At 37.3% G+C, this 23,506-nt stretch overlaps 1 protein-coding gene across 29 annotated transcripts in view; it reads right to left on the bottom strand.

The window, feature by feature from the left end:
- The window catches only part of ERC1 (ELKS/RAB6-interacting/CAST family member 1), a 359,940-nt gene that overhangs the window by 174,702 nt on the left and 161,732 nt on the right, over positions 1–23,506 (bottom strand). For all 29 annotated transcript variants that reach the window (XR_014804001.1, XR_014804004.1, XR_002344313.2 and 26 more), the window contains one exon: positions 7,632–7,792. Coding sequence is in view for 15 of the 29 variants with exons in the window: in XM_084957042.1 (XP_084813168.1) it covers positions 7,632–7,792 (161 nt within the window). In the remaining 14 variants the exon portion in view is untranslated. The remainder of the gene's footprint in view (positions 1–7,631; positions 7,793–23,506) is intronic.

Raw genomic sequence — 23,506 nt, 5'->3', positions numbered from 1 at the left:
CAGGAGGCATAACCCTCCCAGACTTCAGGCAATATTAAGTCACAGAACTCAAGACAGTGTGGTAATGGTACCAAAGTAGACATACAGACCAATGGAACAGAATAGAGAACCCAGGAATAAACCCAGATACCTACAGTCAATTAATCTTTGACAAAGGAGGCAAGAATAAAAAATGGGAAAAAAGACAGTCTCTTCAGCAAGTGGTACTGGGAAAACTGGACAACTGCATGTAAATCAATGAAGCTGGAACACACCCTCACACCACGCACAATAATAAACTCAGAATGGCTTAAAGGCAAACCTAAGACAAGACACCATCAAACTCCTGGAAGAGAACATAGGTAAAACATTCTCTGACATCAGCCTTACAAATGTGTTCTCAGGTCAGTCTCCCAAAGCAACTGAAATAAAAGCAAAAATAAAGCAATGGGACCTAATCAAACTGACAAGCTTTGGCACAGCAAAGGGAACCATAAAAAACCAAAAAGACAACTTCCAGAACGGGAGAAAATAGTTTCAAATGATGCAACTGACAAGGGCTTAATCTCTAAAATATACAAATAACACATACAACTCAACGGCCAAAAACCAAACAACCCAATGGAAAAATGGGCAAAAGACCTGAATAGACATTTATCCAAAGAAGATATACAGGGGGCCAACAAGCACATGAAAAAATGCTCAACATCACTGATTATTAGAGAAATGCAAATCAAAACTACCATGAGGTCCACCTCACACCAGTCAGAATGGCCATCATTAATAAGTCCACAAATAACAAATGCTGGAGGGGGTGTGGAGAAAAGGGAACCCTCCTGCACTGTTGGTGGGGATGTAAACTGGTACAATCACTATGGAGAACAGTACGGAGGTATCTTAGAAAACTATACATAGAACTACCATATGACCCAGCAATCCCACTCCTGGGCATATATCTGGACAAAACTTCCCTTGAAAAAGACACGTGCACCTGCATGTTCATTGCAGCACTATTCACAATAGTCAAGACATGGAAACAAACTAAATGTCCATGATTGATGATTGGATTAGGAAGATGTGGTATATATATACAATGGAATATTACTCGGCCATAAAAAAGAACAAAATAATGCCATTTGCAGCAACATGGATGGAACTAGAGACTCTCATGCTGAGTGAAGTAAGTCAGAACAAAGACAAATACCATATGATTTTACTTATATCTGGAATCTAATATAGGGCACAAATGAACTTTTCCACAGAAAAGAAATCATGGACGACATGGAGAACAGACTTGTGGTTGCCAAGGGGGAGGGGGAGGGAGTGGGATGGATTGGGGATTTGGGGCTAATAGATACAGACTATTGCTTTGGAATGGATAAGCAATGAGAGCCAGCTGTATAGCACTGGGAACTATATCTAGTGACTTATGATGGAGCATGATAATGTGAGAAAAAAGAATGTATACATGTATGTGTGACTGGGTCACCTTGCTGTACAATAGAAAATGGACAGAACACTGTACGCCAGCTATAATCGAAAAAATAAAAATCATTATAAAGTAAAAAAAAGAAATTTTGCTTTCTAATTTTAATTAGGACCAATCCCACCAGTGCTACATATTTAATGCTATACTATACAGTACAATTTTACTTCTTTTTCAACTCAAATGTAGGCAACTTTCATAATAATTTCTGTGACTTTCTACAAAATATTTAAACCTCAGTATTTTAGGCCACTGTGAAAAATGCTTCCGACTCCACTAAAAGTCCTTTTTCATATGTCCAATGATTCATATATAGGCATTTGATAGACGTATAAATAAGTGTGGCTTTGCAAAATGTATATATGTTCTAATTCTTTTGTAACTTAAATGGCATTTCAATTTGTTACTGGGATATAATTTGCACAACTATTATCAATTTTGTGGTTAATCTGGAAGACTGTCATAAATCTCCAAATGGGATTTTATTTTTTTAATGTCAGCAATTACACAATAAATTTTAACATGAAATTCTATATAATATCAGGAGATAAAATGATTTAAAAAACAGTCTAGTTTTAATCAGAGTATAACAGATTGACTAACCTAACTACACTAACTTCATATAGCCTGAACTTTTCCCAGTAAATATTTTCTATAGCTTTCTTAATTCTAAACATACTCTATTTTTTTTCTCTTAAATTAAAAGACAAAGATTGTTTAAATGCCAGAATTAAAGATTATATCACCGGACTCTTCTTAGGAAGAATATGAAAATTTATGTGTGTGAGAGGTCAGGTCTTTCTCTAGTCAAAAGGCATCTCAAGAGTATATAATCTAATCCACTGAGTTTTGGATTTCTCTAGTAATTTACTGCTGGAATGCTTTAATCAAACAGCCCTAGTCTCTCAAAGAAACAAGAGCTTCTGAAACTGACCAATTTGCAGAATAGTCAAATTTGCAGTTTGATAAAAAATTTTACTGAAAATGGAAAACGAGTCTTTTAAGTGTATTTGGATTTTTGTTGTTGTTGTTGTCTTTTCAGGGCTGCACCTGCAGCCTATGAAGGCTCCCAGGCTAGGGGTAGAATTGGTGCTGTAGCCACTGGCCCACACCACAGCCACAGCAATGCAGATCCATGCCACCTCTGCTACCTACACCACAGATCACAGCAATGCCGGATCCTTAACCCATTGAGTGAGGCCAGGGATTGAACCTGGGTCATCATGGATACTTGTCAGATTTGTTTCTGCTGAGCCATGACGGGAACTCTGCCTGTTTTTACATTTTGCTTAATTTTCTGTTTTCCCACAAATCATCACAGGAAATACATACAGCAAGCAGATAATACTCACTACTACGTGTTTCCTGTGCCAGGCACTGTTCTCAATTCCACACATTAATAATTTATTTTATTGTCATGAAAATGCTATGAAGCAGGAATGATTATTACTATCATTTCACAAATGAGGAAACTAAGGCACAAGGAAGAACTTGCTGAAGTCACAGAGCTAATAAGTGGCAGTCAGAATCCAGATTCAGGCTTTTTCATTCCAGGAAGTACACTCTTACTATTTGCCATAAATAATTAGATGCAGATATCATGCAGAACTACTTGGGGGGAGTAAACTCCTTACAAATTGACAATGGAATGAAGCAAATTCTGAGTGAAGTTGTAGAACTGAGACATCCCCAACCCAGGAGAGATGATTAGCAGAAAACTGTTCAACAAATGGAGAGAAGTCCAGAACACAGCAGAAGAAAGTCTATGCCCTTGGTCAGCTTTGCAGTGAAAAAGTATCAAAAGTTTACTGTATCAAAACCCAAAATATATCATTCATAGTATTTTGTGTATAATTATGCTTAGGTTAACTGTATAGTTTTGGACTGAGGTTTTATATATTATTACCTTATATTTGTATGCCAAACTTTTAAAAATTGAACTATAGTTGAGTTACAACATTATTGATAGTTTCAGGTATACAGTATAGTGATTCAGAATTTTTATACATTGTATTCCATTTAAATGTATTACAAAATAATGGCTATAGTTCCCTGTGTTATACAATAAATCCTTGTAGCCTATCTATTTTACACATAGTAGTTTGTATCTCTTAATCCCCTACTCTTATTTTGTCCCTAACCACCTCCCCTCTCCCCACTGGTAACCACAACTTTGTTCTCTGTATTTTTGAGTCTGTTTCTGTTTTGTTATATATGTTCATTTGTTTTTAGATTCCATATATAAGTGATAAAACATTTCTCTGTCTTACTTCACTAAGTTTAATACTTTCTGGGTCCATTCATGTTGCTGCAAATGGTGGAATTTCATTCTTTATAATGGTTGAGGAAATTCCAATGAGAGACAAAGAAAAAGAATCAATCGTATCTTCCTTATCCATTTGTCTGTTGATAGACACTTCGGTTGCTTCTATACCTTGGCTGTTTTATATAATGCTGTTATGAACACTAAGGTACACATATCTTTTCAGATACATTCTGAAAGATTTCTGGGTTTCATTTTTTTTAGGATATATGCCCAGGAGTGGAACTGCTGGGTCATATAGTAGTTCTATTTTTAGTTTCTGAGGAACCTCCATACTGTTTTCCATAATGGCTGCATTAATTTATACTCCCACCAACAGTGTACAATGCTTTCCTTTTCTCTACATCCTTGTATACATTTGTTATTTGTAGACATTTTAACAATAGCACACATCTGCCACATTCTGACAGATGTGAGGTGCTATCTCATTGGAGTTTTGATTTGCATTTCTCTAATGATCACTGATGTTAAGCATCTTGTCAAGTGCCGTTAGGCATCTATAAGTATTCTTTGGAAAAAATGTCTATTGAGGTCTTCTGCCCATTTTTCAGTTGGGTTGTCTGCTGTTGATATCAAGGTGTATTAGCTGTTTATGTATTTTTTATATTAACCCCTACTTGGTCATGTAATTTGCAGGTATTTTCTCCCACTCAGTAGGTTGTCTTCTCATTTTTTCAATAGTTTCCTTTGCTGTGCAAAGGCTTGTAAGTTTAACTTAGTTCCATTTGTTTATTTTTGCTTTTATTCCTTTTACCTTAGGAGACAGATCTGTAAAAAAATGTTGCTACAAATGTCAGAATGTTCTGCCTAACTTTTCATCTAGGAGTTTTATGGTTTCTGGTCTCAGTTAAGTCTTTAACCCATTTTGAGTTTATTTTTCTGCATGGTATTATAGATTGTTCTAATTTCATTGTTTTACATATAGTCATCCCATTTTCAAAAGCACTACTTAGTGAAGAGACTGTCATTTCTCCATTGTATATTCTTGCCTACTTTGTTATAGATTAATTGATCATAAATGTGTGGGTTTATTTCTGGGCTCTCCATTCTGCTCCACTGATCCATGTGTCTGAGCCAGTACCATGCTGTTTTTATTACTGTCACTTTGTAGTATAATCTGAATTCAGGGGTCATGATACCTCCAGCTTTCTTCTTTTTTCTAAAGACTGCTTTGGCCAATTTGTAGTCTTTTGTGGTTTCATATTAATTTTTGGATTATTTGTCCTAGTTCTGTGAGAAATGTCCTGGGTATTTTGATAGAGATTGCATTAAATCTGTAGATTGCTTTGGGTAGTATGGACATTTCAACAATATTAATTCTTCCCCAATCCATGAGCACGGAATATCTTTCCATTTCTTTATATTATCTTCACTTTCCTTCAGCAATGTTTTAAAGTTTTCAGAGTATAAGTCTTTCATCTCCTTGGTTAAGTTTACTCCTAGGTATTTTATGTATGTCAAACTTTTCAAATCTATGTTTCAAAACCACATAGGGATTTCAATTCACTGCTCTAAGTGGAAAGAAGAGAATAGCTGTTGCTCCCACACTTGGTAGACCCATGTGGGTTGGTCTCCAGGGAAGTGCAATTCCAAGATCCACTAAGAATCATCATTCTCTCAATAGGATAGAGGATAGAGAATTATGCCTAAAGTGTGGAGATAATTTGTTAAAAGGAAGGTATTAAAAAACCACTTTACTAAGACATGAAAATGAAAGACAACAAGGAGAAATTTAAGTGCAAACTAAAGCAAGGACTACTTTAAAAACTTTAAGTCATTAAATCTGTACAACACAATACTTGTAGAAAATCTAAGAACATCATGACGCCACAGTAACATCTCCCGAGCAAATGAAGAAGATTTAAGACAGAAACCATGTGTCAAAGCCAGGTTTTAACACCTTGCTTCTGGAACTTTTATTTAATGTTGATTCATTACATTTCTATACCACTTATAAATTCTCTAAATACTTTAATTACTTATTCCATGCTGCATTGTGCTTGAGTGTTTGGTCTTACCAAAAAGTTTTGCTAATGAGTGTATTTTTCAGAAAGGTAATCTCCACCCTGGGTTGGCAAGGGAATTCCATAATAAAGTTTAGTATTGTAGTTCCATAACAATGATAACAATAATAATAATAAATCACACAATTCCCTTTTCATGGTTTAAAGTCAAGATTAAAAAAAAAATTCATCCATATCTTTTCAAAGTCCTAATAATAAAGGAAAATTCCTTTACAAATCCACCACGATTGTGCTATAGACATTTGAACTGAGTGGGAAAAGCCTGACAAGTTAAGATCCTGGCATGTGGAGAGAAGGAAGCAAAACTCATATCCTGTTGCTTTAGCAGGGCCTGGAGTGCTTAGGAGTATCACACCTGGTACCTTGTTTTCCCCAACATTATATCCATCCTCCCTCTATTTTCTCATCACCAGTAATGAGACTTGACTTATTCCTCCTCCACTCACCTGCTCCTGAGAAGTAAACATTTTTCTTATCACGATACTCAGAACCTTAACTTCTGCCTAATATCCCTGCATATCAACCTATTTCTGGCTTCCAGTGTATCATCTGTAATGTTTTTCTAAAAGATTAGGATCTCTTAACCTTCCACCATGGCCTAATCATCCACAAGCACAGGTGACACCCCAACATTTGTTTCCTCAACTCCTGGGCTACAGTCCTGACTTTACAATAGTCGTGCACCATGAAAATTCATGCTGAGATGTCACAGCAAGATCCTTTGCTACTCTGTACTTGTGGCATTTGGCATTTACTGATGGTCCAAAGTATCAGAAAAGAAGAGGAGATGTTAGCTTGAAGCATTAGGTAGGCTCAGAAAAGTTTACTTTATGTCATAAAGACTGTGGATTTATGCAGAGAAGAGGGAACTAACAGAAAGTAAGGATTATGTGGGAGAAAATTAATAAAGAATGATTGCAGAGGAGGGAACCAGTGCTTAAATCTGTGATAGAAAGAAGTTGGCCGCGATGAAGGAGAAAGCATATCTCCTCTGAGTCAGAAGATAAGACAACAAAAACACAGGTAACTACTGAAGTAATAAAGGCAACAGCAGGGTCCCAGCACAGACCTGGTTTCAATAAAATGAGAGGAAGGTAATCACATGGGGGTGGGGAGAGTAGGGGAGAAAGTACCATGGCATGTAAAAAAAGAGACAAACTTGTTCTAAAGAGAAGGAACAGAACTTTTCAAAGTCACAGACAAAGAAAAAGAAGCAGATGCATTATGTACAGAATATGCATACATGCTTCACATCAGACTATCTCAAAGAAGCCACAAGATGTGGGGAAAGCAGGAAATGGATGCAAAGCAAGGTTTTGCTAAAAAATAACAATTCCGTAAAGACTGACTGGAGTGTGGCAAATGTTAATCGTTAAATATGAGGGTCGGTATAAGGAGGTTCATTATACTATTCTCTCTACTTTTGTGGACCTTTGGAAATGTTTATAATAAAAAAATGTTTTTCAAATTGCCTAGCCATCACAGAATCTCAGGAGCAACAGTCAACTTAGTAAGCACAACAACTTGTCTCAACTTTCCAGAAGGTTTTAGGAATTTCAGAGATACAACTGGAGACAGACACATACACTCTAGGAGACTAAAATCTGATGAAGAGGGGCAAAAAAAAAAAAAAAAAAAAAAAAAAAGTTTCTATTTGACCAGGATTTTTCCAAATTTGTTCTAAGGAGTGAGAAACACCAGTTAGCATTAAAATTAGGCTAAGTGGGTCAGAGGTAATAAACAGGACCAGAAGATGAAAGCAATGAGGACAAGTATTTCTACTAAGAACAAGCCTGAAAAACAATATTATAAAGCTTACTTCATCTCCAGAACTTCCTCTAAGTGTTTCCTTCTCTCAGCCCGAAGGTTGGTTAAATGAGTTTCCTTCTCTGCCAGTGACTGCTGCGTTGAGGACAGCTTCGCTTTCATGGACTCAAGCTCCTGTTTTACTTTCTCCATGGCCATCAGTAACTCCTCCACCTGTGATAAACATGGAAAACACAAAAACTGAACATCTGGATCAAGCCCAGTCAGTCAGAGGAGTTGGGCAAGGGCAACACCTGCGCCCACAAAACTGAAGATGCACACAGCAAAAATTCTGTGCTCTCTCCAGACCATACATTTATAGCAGGTAAAGAAATACACCTCTCGGAGTTCCCATCGTGGCGCGATGGTTAACGAATCCAACTAGGAACCATGAGGTTGCGGGTTTGGTCCCTGGCCTTGCTCAGGGGTTAACGATCCGGCGTTGTCGTGAGCTGTGGTGTAGGTTGCAGATGCCGCTCGGATTCTGCGTTGCTGTGGCTCTGGCGTATGCTGGTGGCTACAGCTCTGATTAGACCCCTAGCCTGGGAATCTCCATATGCCGTGGGAGCGGCACAAGCAATAGCAAAAAAGACAAAAAAAAAAAAAAAAAAAGAAATACACCTCTCATCTTCTCCCGACTATAATCCTCAGTTTTCATCAGAATGAGGGTTAGGACATCAGTTCAAAAAGTAACTCTGGCACTGGCAATCCCTTAAGTAATTTATTTGGAAATGGTGCTGAAACTCCAATGGAAATATTAATATAATGCAGATAAAAACATAAGGAATGAAATCAGAGTATTTATAGAAAGATTTTAGGAAATAAAAGTTATAAACTTGACTAGTAACAGATGCAGTATAAACATAAATGAGTCATTTTTATTCGTCCAAAGTAATATTCTTCTGTTTATACCACTACAAAGAATTTCTTCTTAAAGAAACAGTTAGAATTCAAGCAGATAATTTTGTGCTCTAAAGCCATGTAGGTAGAGTTTTTTCAAGGATGGCAGGAAGACAAAAAGAAAACTATGTGACCAGATAGAGAAAAGACAGATGCTTTTAAAAGACCTGTAAAAGCAACAGAGGGAAAGAAGACAGAATGCTACAACACAAGACACCAAGAGAGCAAGTTCTGTACTTGGAGTTATTTCCACTTACTCTGGGTGGTTCCAAGATCACAAGTATTAAAAAAAAAAAAAAAGTTCATTTTAATTCAGAAGCAAAAAATATGCTGACAAAAGTGTCTGTTATTACCTAAAAGCAACCTCAACCAGATAATAATACCGTTGAGTACACCAATCACAAAAGTTTATGTCAGTTTGCCAATTGACAAGAAAAAATCTTTGTTAAAATCCTTTTCGGAAGTAGAGGTGGGTGTAGGTAGACTGGTAACAGCTGTTAAACATGGACAGTAAACAGATACACTTAGTTTTTCGGCACTTGAATTATTTTTTTTCCTTTTTTTTTTTTTTTTTTTTGTCTTTTTGCCATTTTCTTGGGCTGCTCTCTCGGCATACGGAGGTTCCCAGGCTAGGGGTCTAATCGGAGCTGTAGCTGCTGGTCTACACCAGAGCCACGACAATGCGGGATCCAAGCAGCGTCTGCAACCTACACCACAGCTCACAGCAATGCCAGATCCTTAACCCACTGAGCAAGGCCAGGGATCGAACCCGCAACCCCATGGTTCCTAGTCGGATTCGTTAACCACTGAGCCACGACAGGAACTCCCACTTGAATTTTTTTACTTTGTGTATCTTTTCAGGCATGATCAAGTTAATGTTCTCAGCTAACAGCATCCAGGCAGCCCCAGCTGCTGTGGGAATTTACGGTAATTATGCAGACCTCTTTGGATATGTATTCACATATCTGCAAGCTTTACATGAACAAAGACTGCAGCCTGCCTTTTTGAAAAGTATCAATAAGGTTGATTCCATATTATCAGTTTAATTCAAGTAAAACATTATCTAAAACTAGATTGAAATGATACCCATTGTATGTTCTCATAACACAAAATCAGTAATCAACAACACCATTTACAGAAGCTCTAATAAAGCGTAAGATGCATCTACCTTCTATGAACTTAAGCCTATCTCACAAAATCTCCCTCCCATCCTGCTTTCATTGCTCCAGGCAAGCAACTGTATCAATTTCTTGTACACCTTAAAGAGATATTTTATATATACACAAGCAAGCATGTATAAATAAACTATTTTCCTTTTTCTATACAAAGGGAAGCCTACTCTACACATATCTCATGTGTTCAAAAATTCTGGCAACCTTTTATTGAAATACCACGTAAGTATAGAAAAATACACCAACAATAAATGAGCAGTCTAAAGAATTCTAAGTGAACAAACCTACATAAAGAGCAATAACCAGAATATCATCAGGACTCCCAAACTCTGCCCATGTCCCCTTTCTGGATAAAGCGGAACCATTATTCTAACACTCTTGATTTGTCATGCCTATTTATACAAATGGAATTACACAGTATATAATTTTAAGCACAGATTTTTTTCCCTACAAGTGTTATGTCTCTAAGATTCACCTACATTGTTGGGTAAAATTGCAGTTCCTTAATTCTCATAAATGTTTGATATTCCACTGTGAAAAACAGCAAAATTTACTGAAGCCACTTCTGATAAGCAGAAGTTTTAAATTTTAGTGGAGTTTAACAAAATTTTTCCTACATACATGTTTACGTTCAGGGCTTTTTGTATAATGAATAAGAAAATTTTGGCTACCTCAAGGTCATGAGAATATTATTCTACTCTTTCTTCTAAATCCTTTATTGGATTATATGTTCACATTTAAGTATACAACTTATATGTGACTGATTTTTTAATATGGTATAATGGTCAGACCCACTTTTATCAATATGGCTATCCAATAGATTCAGCACTGTTAACTGCAGAAAGACTTCACAATCATGTTAGGAAGGTACTTTTGGCCTACTTGGCAAAAGATCGTAAGTTACTTAAAGACTATTTAGAAATTATAGGAAAAATAATTTAACAATGCTTTGTATTGCGTGTAACCACTTTTAAATTTCATGAATGAGCAATGTGAAATATCATATGAAAAAAGGTATATGTATATATTCCACAGCTAAAAGCAAAACACACACTTACAGACTCTTTATTCCAGAGTTAAAAAAGCATAATCTTTAATAATAAAGACTGACTGGGGAGTTCCCATCATGGCGCAGTGGAAACAAATCCAACTAGGAACCATGAGGTTGCGGGTTTGATCCCTGGCCTCGTTCAGTGGGTTAAGGATCCAGCGTTGCGGTGAGCTGTGGTGTAGATCACAGACATGGCTCGGATCTGGCATTGCTATGGCTGTGGTGTAGGCTGGCAGCTGTAGCTCTGAGTAGACTCCTAGTCTGGGAACCTCCATATGCCGTGGGTACAGCCCTAAAAAGACAGAAAGACCAAAAAAAAAAAAAAAAAAAAAAGGCTGACTGCTTACTCTTGAAGACCAGGATCAAGAACAAGATCAGTATCTGTTCTCACAACTTCTATTTAATATTGTAGTACAGTTGATAGCAGTAAAAAGCCACAAAAAATTTAAAGGCATCCACCTTAGAGAGGAAGACTTCCTCTAGTTAAAGATGATATAATTTTATATATAGAAAAATACTAAGGAATTCATTTTAAAAAGTAAACAAGTATACAAAAGTTGCAGGATACAAGGTCAACATACAAAAATCAATTGTATGTCTCTATATAGGCAATGTTTATTCCAAAAATGAAATTAAGAAAACAATTACATTTACAATAGCATCAAAAAAAGAGGAAATACCTTGGTATAAATTTAACAAAAAAAAAGCAACACATGTATATTGGAAATCACAAAAGATTGTTGAAATAAAGATTTAAATAAAGATGATACGTTCATGGATCAAAAGACTTAAGATAGTAATACTCTCTAAACTGATCTACAGGCTCAACAAAATCCCTGTAAAAGCTCTCTTGTCAGAAACTGACAAGCTGACTCTAAAACTCAATGAAAATGAAAGAGAGCCAAAATAAGAAAAGTAATCTGAAAAAAGAAACAAAGTTGAAGGACTCATAGTTCTTAACTTCAAAATTATTAGAACTTCAGGGTGGTACTGGCATAAGGATGGACAAAGAGACCAATAAAAAAGAACTGAGAATCCAGAGATAAACCCTAACTTGCATGGTAAATTGATTTTTGACAAGAGTGCCAGGGCAATTCAATGAGGGAAGAATATTCTTTTGATGGAAAGGTGCTTGGACAATTGCCCTATTGCTTTTCATTTTAAAGTTCCCATGCCATTAACTTTTTTTTTTTCATTTTTAAGGTTTTACTGAAGTAGAGTTGATTTTTAAGGTTGTGATGGTTTCTGCTGCACAATAAAGTGATTCAGTTACACATGTACACACATCCATCCTTTTTCAGATTCTTTTCCCACGTAGATTATCATAGAATATTGGGTAGAGTTCCCTGTGCTATATACAGCAAGTCCCCAATGACCAGTCATTACATACATCAGTGTCATACCATTAACTTCTTGACAAAAATGGGCCACTTGTCCTACAGAATGCCCCACATTTTGGATTCAGTTGACTTTTTTTTTTTTTTAGGGCCGCACCCACGGCATATGGAAGTTCCAAGGTTAGGGGTTGAACTGGAGCTGTAGCTGCCGGCCTATGTCACAGCCACACCAACGCAGCATCCAAGCCGTGTCTGCAACCTACACCACAGCTCACGGCAACACCAGGTCCTTAACCCACTGAGTGAGGCCAGGGATCCAACCCGAACTTCATGGTTCCTAGTCGAATTCATTTCCACTGAGCCACGATAGGAACTCCTGACTTTTTTTTATGATTCCTTTAACCTGAAAGTTATGTATAAAGCTTCCATGAGGTTTGAGTTTGTTTTGTCTTTTTGACCACAGTACTCCATGGGTTACACTATATCACACAAAGAGACACCCAATGATTGTCCTTTTCACATTTAGCTGTAACACTGATCAGTGGGTTCAGATTACTTCATTATCAATTTCTCGGCTTTTACCAGATTCTTTTATCACATCAATAATGATAACAGTAATTAAACATTTCATTTGTTTTGGGGGCATTTGTGCTGCTTCTTCCTTGAAAGCCTCAGTCAAATCTCTGCACACACTCCCCCGACCCCCACCGGCTTGTTTTTCTTATTCTTCTTGATTTGGAGGTGTTTCAAACATACAAATGAACAAATATTCTAGATAACTTTCATCAATTTCATGCACAGCAAATTTCTTCTCCCAATGTGTGGCTTATGTGTTACTTTCATTATGGTTTTTTGATGATCAGAAATATCTTAAATTAATATAATCAAATTTACTACACTTTTATGTAACTTTTATATCTTGCTTAAGAAATCTTTTCCTAGAAACTCATGGACTTGGAGTACAGACTTGTGGTTGCTGAGGGGGAATGGGAGGGGGAGGGAGTGGGATGGACTGGGAATCGGGGTTAAGAGATGCAATCTATTGCTTTTGGAATGGATAAGCAATGAGATCCTGCTGTATAGCATTGGGAATTGTATCTAGTCACTTACGAAGGAGCATGATGGAAGATATGTGAGAAAAAGAATGTATATATGTACGTGTGACTGGGTCACTTTGCTGTACAGTAGAAAATTGACAGAACACTGTAAACCAGATATAATGGAAAAAAATAATTTAAAACAAGAAAGAAATCTTTTCCTATAGCCAAGATCAAGTGATATTTCCTGCTTTTATTTTGCCATCAGTAGCAGATGAAATTGGTGGTTCCAATCATCATTCTTCTATAGTATTTGTATACATACATCTACATCCTTGCTATGACCTCATGGTGGGCACAGTACACTTCTCTGACCCTTGACTTTGGCATGGCTGTGTCACTTGCTTTGCGCAGTGTGATGTTAACAGCCCAGACACAAGTTGAGGCTTACAGCATGCGGGTTGCATTTCCACCACTGCCAAAAAAACAAAATTCTGAGCAGCTGCTGCATCTCAGCTGGGTCCTTGAATGAGCCATGTAAGGCACAGACACCTCAGCCAACAACTAAAACAAAGCTAACTATACTAACGCCCCACTGAGAAATAAATGCTTATTAATTAGTATTAGTATTAGTCAGGTTCTCCAGGGAATCAATTAGATATATACTGAATTCAATATATGTATGTGTATATACACATGCACACTGTTTTCAGTATATATCCTATTGGCTCTGTTTCTCTGGAGAACCCTGATAAGCACACAAAATAAAGTTTGACCAGATTATCTGGGCACCTCATGGCCCATCACGAGTTAACATATCAAAATAGTCACAATTTGCTACTGTTATTCTGTGTTTGTTATTCAATACCTGACTGAGAAGCTTTCCAAAAGTTTGAAGTATTGCATTTCACATTTAGTCTTTAATCTACCTGGAGTTGATTTTGTTATGGTGTGAGGTAGGGGTCCTATTCATTCTTCACTATAGGGATATCCAATGTCTCAGTACCCATTCATTGAAAAATCCATTCTATAGTCACTTTTGAGATTCATCAGGTATCCCCATAAGCATGGGTATGTTTCTGTGCTTTCTATTATGATCCACTGGTTTGCCTATTCCTACAATGAAACCACGCTGTCATAATTGTTATAGCTTTATGAGGTGTGATATCTAAGAAAAAGGTATACTCTTTTCAAGAGCATCTTCTTGAATTTCTGAGTCTACCACAGTCCAGACACTACTCTAGAACAATTCATGAAAGAGACACATTTAACACTTCAATATCTTTCAAAAAAGCTTTATAATTTTCACCATAATTATCTTGAACATTCTAATAATATTTATTCCTTGGTACTTTATACCCTTTTAATGTTATATTAAATAGGGTCTTTTTTAATTTTCATTTTTGCGCAGACCATAGAAATGCAATTGGTTTCCGTATATTGATTCTGTGTCTAGTAGCCTACTTAAATACTCTTTATGGATATTTTTTACTTACTATGTAGACAACTATATCATATCTTAATGACAGTTTTCTCTCTTACCTTCCAATTCTTAAGTATTTATTTCTCTTACTTGCCTTACTTCACGGACAAGAAAGTCTATGAAAATATTGACAGCATGCCCTCTATCTTATTCCTGATCATAAAAAGAATACTTTAAAAGTTTTACCCAATAGCATCCTTTAACAGGCTAAGGAAATTCCCATCTACTGCTAGCTAGTTAAGAATTTTTTAAACTGTAAATTAATGTAAAATTTCTGCATTTCTTGAGATAATGATACGACTTTTCTCCAATCATATTTTAATGTGCCAGACTACAGTAATTAGTCTTCTAATGATACCAATCATGAACTCCTAGAATAACCTAACCTCTTCAAGCATATCCTCCTTTTTCACATACACTAATTTTGGATCGGAAATATTTTAAGAATTTTTGTATGTATGTTCATGGTTGAAACAGGCCTAAAGTTTTCCTTTCTTGTATTAGCTTTGTCAAATTCTGATATAAAGTTATGATAGCCCTAAAATATGTCCTTTTTTATTTTATGAAGCTGTTCCTGTAAGACTGAAATTATTTGGTCCTTGTATGCTTATTAAAAAATCACCAACATAACTCTCTGGGCTTGAAATTTGTGGGAAAAAATTTTATTACCAACTCTTTTTCAGGTTTTCTTTTTCATATTTAGCTACTTTTGCTAAGTTCCGTTTTTCTTGGCATTTGCTCACTTAGTCTAAATTTTCAAATGTACTGGCAAAGACACCCTTGACTCTTTTAATACCTGCAGGATTTATAGCTATGAGCCTTTTATCACTCCAAAAGTTGCTCACTGTGCCTTCTTTCTTTTTCTCTTCTAAGTCTCACCAAAGGCCAATTTTCTTAGTGCTTTCAAAGGGCCAATTTTGGGCATTGTGGATTCTTTTCATAAAAAGGGGTGAGTACTAGTCATCTATTAGACTCTCCAACTTGGGCTACCATGAACCTTGTCTTTCGTCCTGCCAATATACAAAAACCAACATTCAAGTTCAACAGCTTATCAAGTACTTATCTTTGAATTCCCTTTCTATTCATCCTCTGACTTGAGAATTTTCAGCTTTCTTGCTAACTTATGAATGCATATTTTATCACCCATCTTCAACTGTTTCTGTGGAAGTTATTTTCCCAGCATCTAGTCTGCCATGGTTGCAGACATATTTTACCTTTCATTCTACTCTTAAACTTATAGAATTTTTTGTGTTAGTAAAACATAATTTTCTTAAAGATTGCTTAATTTCCCCATCCATTGAGTGGCAGAGCCTCAAAGGTATTTCTACCTCAGATCATACATACATCCAAATAGGTTTTAAAGCATTTTAGCATTTAATTCAAGAATGATACCATAAACCAGGATTTCTAAATAATCACCTGATTTGTGCTCTGGCTGCAAGCCAGGAAACCGATTCAAAGCCAAAATGAAATTCTTCACTTTCTGTTACTCTTCCCCAATCCCAGAGACATTCAGCTATCTCCCCTTGGATATCCACCCCATTCTATGCCCATCACACAGCAGCGGTTGTAGAGTCACTGAGAAATGAAGGTAATGAAAGCTGAGTAGAAGAAGCATACATACCACATCAAACAATGAAGAAATTCTCCACAATTTTAAAATACGCTCCAGGTCACAGTATGATTTTCAAAAGCGTATGTTTTAAGACATTAAAAAAAAAAAGACCAGAGTTGGGATTCAAATACGTAACCTAACTGCCTCCACTAACACATTAAGGAGAAAAAAGCACAGGGCCTGAAAGAGTGCAGTGCCAGCAGGACCAGATGGTTTGCTTAAATCACAAGCTAATAAACTTTTAATCAGAATAAGAAGGGAACAAATTATGGCTTTACTACAGACCCATTTTCCTTAAAAAAGCAAAGCAACTGGATGCCTCAGGTGCTGGCAAAGACTACACCTTCAGGTGTCCCACCTTCTTCTGTTCCATGATCAAGAGCAAAACTTTCTGTAGTTTCCAAGATGCTAATGGAAAATCTTGTTATACCTTCTTGAGAAGATAAGAGGCAGATGTCTCCAAAGGGGGGGGGGGGAATGACTAGAAGAAAAAAGGAGAGGTACAAAAAGAAGGTTATCTAGAGGCTAAGCCTTCACTGTGTAAGCCAGAATTTCATATAAGAACACCAGTTTCCTGATGTCAACACAATTCTAGATTTAGAACCACTCTGCTGGAGTTTCCATCGTGGCTCAGCAGTTAATGAACCTGACTGGCATCCATGAGGATGCAGGTTTGATCCCGGGCCTCGTTCAGTGGGTTAAGGATCTGGCATTGCCATGAGCTGTGGTGTAGGTTGCAGATGAGGCTCGGATCCCGCCCGCATTGCTGCGGCCCTGGAGTAGGCTGGTGGCCACAGCTCTGATTGGACCCCTGGCCCAGGAACCTCCATATGCTGCAGGTGCAGCCCTAAAAGAAAGGAGCCTACCCCCACCAAAAAAAACCCCACACCACTCTGTTATGATTACAAAAAAGTTACCTAGCTCCTGAGCTGAGAAGCATGTTTGAAGGACTAATGAGAACCACCTACATACCTACAAGCTTACACCCCACTATACTTGGCAAATAAGCCACTTTAGGTACCTCACAACCACTACTAATGAGAATCTGAATTTACAGAATTCCCAAGAGAGTTATGCTAGTATTTACGTTACTTCTTATCTTCCCAATAAGTTATTTTTTTTTTGCTAATGCATGGTTATTCTTCAATATTCATCAATTGTACAGTATTTTATGGATATGAAATAGCTATAGCTATTACAAAAATAACTATAATAATAGTAAGTTATATTATTTGAATAATTTGAAGTGTTCTAAGTACTAAAATCCTCACAATGATCCTATGAGGTGGATATAAGGTATTATTATTATCTTCAATTTTACAGAAGAGGAAACATGTTTAGAGATTTTAAGTGTCTTATTCCAGATCACACAGCCAGAGGAAGCAGAGCTGGGATTCCAACTCTGTATTTACTGTATTCACAGTCAACACTATTTTGCTCAATGAAGCAGGGTGCAGAAGTCCTAACAGAGCTTTCTGCAGTTATATCTAACAAATCCCTCCAGGGAGTGCTCCCATGCCCACTTTTGCATCTTTCAATCCTTCCCTCCTGCCCCCCAATTACTTAATCCCCTCCATGTGCCAGGTACTGTGTGCTACACCAGGAGGGTTTAATAGAAATACACATGCTTCCCTGTTGTCCTTGAGCTTAGAGACCACAAAGATCAAGTCACTGATTAATAACGTATAATCACAAATCATGAATAGTTTTATGTAAGAAAGTACAGGAATCCATAAGAGTAAGTGACAAGAAATCCTGATCTATGTTTTGTGGGCCTAGAGAAAGTTTCCCTAAGAAAGTCACGAGCAGGGGGGGAGGAAAACAGCATCCCAACTCCAGGGCAAACATGTTTAGTACCCTGAGATGGGAAAACATGTGCCTCTAACAGAGGATTAAAAAGACCAAAGTATCACAAGCCCTGAGAACAAGGGGAAGAAGGGTGCATATGTGACAGGAAGGGAGGAAGAGGCCAGATGCAGAAGGATTGTGCAGCCCATTTTTGGATTTTATCACCAAAACAACAAGAAGGTACCAAAGGATTTAACTAAATAGAGGAGCAGTAGTATTTAGAATGTTAAAATGAGAATGACTAAAGTAAACGGGAGTTTCCGTCGTGGCTCAGTGGTTAATGAATCCGACTAGAAACCATGAGGTTGCGGGTTTGATCCCTGGCCTTGCTCAGTGGGTCAAGGATCTGGCGTTGCCATGAGCTGTGGTATAGGTCGCAGATGCAGCTTGGATCCCGTGTTGCAGCGGCTCTGGCATAAGCCAGTGGCCACAGCTCTGATTAGACCCCTAGCCTGGGAACCTCCATATGCTGCAGGTGCGGCTAGAAAAGGCAAAAAATACAAAACAAAAACAAAAACAAAAAAACAAAAAAAAAAAAACCAGCATGACTAAAATAATGGACTGAGGAATCTAAGCTTAACAGAGAGGGGCCAATGGATTAGCATAAAGTAAAAAGGGACAAAGCAGCTCAAATGATGTAGAAAGATAGCTGCAGAGGGAATGTAAAAAGTAAAATGACAGGCAACTGTGATCAGAGGATGCTATATGGGGTGGGTTTGGAGGATCCAGGTTGCCAGATACAGAATGAAGACAGGCAGTGGTGGCAGGAACCACTGAGAGGATGGACCAATGGGTTTTCTACACAGATGCTGAAGTCAGTGAGGCAGTAAAAGCCTTCCCTGAAAAGCCTCGGCAGTACAGCTGAATGGCATGCGCCTCGAAGAAGCAGAGCGTGATGGGGTAGTGTCTGAAGGTGTAACAGCAAACAAGATGGATGAGAGTCCTCCCTCCAACCTTAAGTTCAGAATAAACACATACTAATCACCAGAAAGGGCTGCTGTGAGTTTCCAGGGGGGAGGCCAGATTATACTTCCAGCAAAGAAAGGGGAAATGATTTAAGGAGGAAATTAATGTTTGTGCAAGGGCCTGGCACAAAGTAGACACTCAATGAGTATCTGCTGAATGGGTAAATAAATGAAGGTAGATGAATTTGTGAATTCTGGGGACCTAGGAGGAAATGCAGAAGGGGTAAGAAGAGGTGAATCTGGGAAAGGCAAGAAAGTAGTAAACAACACAGGACTGACAGTACAGAGCAGATGATCAGGGCTCTTTTGGAGGCTGGTAAAATCCAGGATGAGAGGTACAGTAAAAAGAACCCCCCTCCCCAGGTCCTCTGAAGAGGGTAGGCACTTTAATCAGATGCTGCTAAAATAAGAAGTTAAATTTTAAATTTTTTAAGTGCCCATTTAAATACATATATGACTGATAGTGTTAATGGTAACTTTCTGTTCTATTTAGTGAAATAAGATATAAGTGATTTTTGAGGTAATCTAATGATGACAGTAGTTAAACTTAGGAATTGCCACTATTTTTATCTTTTATTCCTGACTTTATCAAGAACCCAAATATGAGAAGTTACAGACACAGTACTGAAGAAGAAACCACAGAAACCGTATTTCCATAGTTCAGCTTTGGGGGGGGGGGTCACTAGATTTGACTTTTTATATATTGTTGGATTTCTCCAATAATTCAACAATGTCAAATAAAATCAGCAAATGACACTTTAAATAGTGAATGTGCTCCATGCATGGGGAATTTACAAAATGTTTTTAACAACCTCAAAATATGCTTCACATTCCCACAGGACACTGAACAATGCTTAATAACACATGTGGCTTACAAGTACCCACCCAGAAAAGCTGACTTGCAGGGCAGCCAAATTCATATTGATTGGCTGTATTCCTTCATAGCAGCTGCCTTTCAGTTTCTAGTAATATTATGCTGGGAAGATAAATTTTAAAAAAGTGGAAACACAACAACGTGACAGAAATGCTTCTTTTTCAAGCCATCTTAATTTTCCTTTTTTTTTTTTTTTTTTTTAAATCTCAGAGGGCTTGGGTAGATAAATCCTATAATAAGCCTGAAGAATCAGACAGAGTTCCCGTTGTGGCTCAGTGGTTAACATATCCAACTAGGAACCATGAGTTTGTGGATTCAATCCCTGGCTTTGCTCGGTGGGTTAAGGATCCGGTGTCGCCATGAGCTGTGGTGTAGGTTGCAGACGTGGCTCAGATCTGGCATTGCTGTGGCTCTGGCGTAGGCCAGCAGCTACAGCTCCGATTAGACCAATAAAATAAAATAAAATAAAATAAAATCTGGGTGAAAAATAAAATTTTCACAGCAAAGCAAACATCCCCCTGCTGGTAGGACTCTCAACATCTGAGTCACTAAGGATGGAAGAGGCTTTGGGAACAGCCAATGTTTATCTCACTGCGAGTTCTATTAGGTGATTTCTGGTGACAGAGTATCAAAACTAAAAGCTAAAAATCTGAATTAAATACTGAAAACTATTTTTTTCAGAAGACTATTACTTGATTAATGTTTCCTGTAATTTGTTTATTTTAGCAACAAACAGGTTGCGGTAGAACCAAGTGAAATATAAAATTGATAATTTCCTGGATCCACATAAACCCCATTGCTCTTTTTCTACTCCTGAAAGAAAGGAGGACAGAGATCATCTAAATGACATCATATTTTCTTTTTCCAGCAGCAGTACCAAGGAGACATGGCAACCATCATTTTATACTCTTCTGCACCTTGGTGAGTTAAGTCAGGAAAAGAAATACAAAATAAGGAGGAATCACAAGCTTTTCTTTGAACTTTGAGCTCTGATAAGTTCTCTCCTGAAAAAAAAATTTTTTTTCTGCATGGCTAGAAAGTCAAGATAATAGGATACAGTATATGTTAGGAAAGCTAAGTAAGTTGTCTAGGTTTGGGAAAGAAATTTCCTCCTTAGGTGAATTACTTGGTTATTTCACGTGACAAAAACATTAATTCTACTTTATTACAAAAAAATAGCAATCCACTCGCTGGCATGAAGTCACCAACAGGGAACAGAGTGTTTAGGGCTTGAGCCTTTTCTCTAAGGTCAAATGAATAATTTGAATAAAACAGCTTCATACTGTTTCCTTAAGTTTTCAACAATAAAAATAAAAATTTACTGGCATTTTAACTGAACATTTTAATCCTTGTTTGCATTGCTAAAAAAATTCAAACAGCTACCTAGAGGTAAAGAGGGTGATTATTTCATTAATTAGAGATATATTTTGTGGAGAAAACATATCATTTCAATCAACGCCTGAAAATGGTTACAAAGAAAACAATAACAAATAACAGTTATCTGATCTTGTCAAAAGTTTACTATTAGCCAAAAGAGAAAAGTAAAAGTGTGGGACTTGATATCTGGCAAGCAAAGGACCCTCTCTCTCATACTCACACACACACACACACGTGCGCGCGCCCACGAGTGCATACAATAATTCTGGTCATAATAATGAGGCTCACATTTGTGTACCACCTTTGTAGGCTACTAAAACACTTTTGGGGGTAATAATTCACTCCACACAGGTGAGACCCGGAAAAACTATAGGACCCGCCCTAAATTACAGCTAATAAACAGAAGAAGAAACAGAATCCATATCATGTGATTCTGGCTCAGTGCACTTTACAGTAAACCTCACTGCCTCTTCATTCATTCACTAAAGAGAATGGAGGTAAGAGGAAGGGACCAAAACAGAGCTTGGGCCATGCCACACACAAAAACTATCTGTTGTGCAGGATAAACCCTACTGTAAACATTTCTCTAGGAAAATATGTTTCACTGAAAACATCCAGGAAGGTGCAGCCAAGGAGAACACAAACTGCATATAAAAATCAGGGGGAAGCCATCTGGCTCCACAACGACACCTTCAGCCACATCCTGGATAACTGCCTCTATCATCAATAACTTGGTTATTCAAACTTCTCAGTAGGAGATAACAGTATAAGGGCCAAACACCCCAAGAACTCATTACAAGCAAACTAAATATCATCTGTTATAGATCCACCACCAAGATTCCAAAAGCACTTCCCAGTCCAGCAGTGGTTAGATGGTTTAGACAGAAGTACAAAAACACAACTCCTTTGAAAACCAGTATCTACAGACTCTGGCACTCAACTCTGTGGTTCATTTTGGGGTGTGCCAAGGTTTTTATTTCTTCTCCAATACAGCTAATTTTTTCATTTGATTTTGAACTTCTGAACACAAATGTGGTATTTTTGTTGAATAAAAAGGAAAAAAATCAAGATGAAATTCAGAGAGACAGATATTTCCTTAACTTCCAGGATAATATAATCACATACTATTTTATAAAGAAGTTTTCAAAAGGAAGAAACTATGCAAACAAACATGACAACCACAAGCATATTATTTTTTAGGAACTACTTTTCAAACTACTGATGAATCTAGGGATGTTTTTTGATCATAACCACAGCATGTGGTTACTTCCTGGGGGCTTCAGTTTCCCTTCAGAATTTCTTTAGTTGTTGTGTACTGACCCCATCTGGTAAAATTATAGAGGAAGTTATACTGACTCAAGCTTCTGGCAAGTCAAACTTTTTTATTTCATGTACAGAGAAATTAAGACAATAGAAGTTCAGTACGAAAGAATTCAAGGAGGCTTAGTTTTATTTCTCTACAACAACATAAGAAGGAAACCATGTAATGAAGAAAAGGTCATGCTATTCTAACTGCAGTAACTCATGCTGCTGCCTTTTCTTTGTGATTCTTCACGATGCCTGATATTCTCATCTTCCGCCAAAAGTTTTATTAAAACTCTGGAATCTCTGTTTGCTTGTCTGTTTAATACAAAGATGAAGTAATTACTTCAAAAGTGTATCCAGCAAAGCCGGAGGAATAAGATTTTAAATGGTACAAGGTAGTATAAAATTTTAAGCACAGTTACTAAAAAGAGAGAAATGTCAGTTTAAACCATGCAAACTGGTCTTGAGATTACAGGTTTTAGTTGTGTCATTCTTACTATCAACATTCAGAATTTGAATCTACTGAACAGGGTAAAAATTACAAGGAGAAACTGAAGGAGAGCTTTTAAAACACACTGAGAGTTTCATTTTAATTCACCACCTGGCTTATTCTCATTTGTGAAGGTGGCTACATCAATACAGAGTTTCGACTCTTCTTTTGAACATTTGCTGTCTGAGACATTTGAGTTTTTACACTTGCTGGTATTTGAACATATTTGGGTAATTTCCACAAATAAGTGGACTGAAATGCAGAATAATATTGGGTTGCCATTACTGCAGACTATATCATTCCTTTAGCTTAAAGCCCATTTCATACATCTCTCTAAGATCAAAAGGAGGAGAAGTCTAAACATGGAGATTTCTGCTACGGCAGGGTACAGCCATTTAACTTCTTCTTTCAACAAGCCAGAGATGGCAGAACTC

Source organism: Sus scrofa, chromosome 5, assembly GCF_054392235.1.
Source record: "Sus scrofa isolate SSC_HxYL_T2T_F1_AM1 chromosome 5, Sscrofa_HxYL_maternal_Yorkshire_Landrace_v2.0, whole genome shotgun sequence".
NCBI lineage: Eukaryota > Metazoa > Chordata > Mammalia > Artiodactyla > Suidae > Sus > Sus scrofa.
The sequence above is the reverse complement of the archived record's forward strand: the minus strand, read 5'-3'. Positions and strand labels throughout refer to the sequence as shown.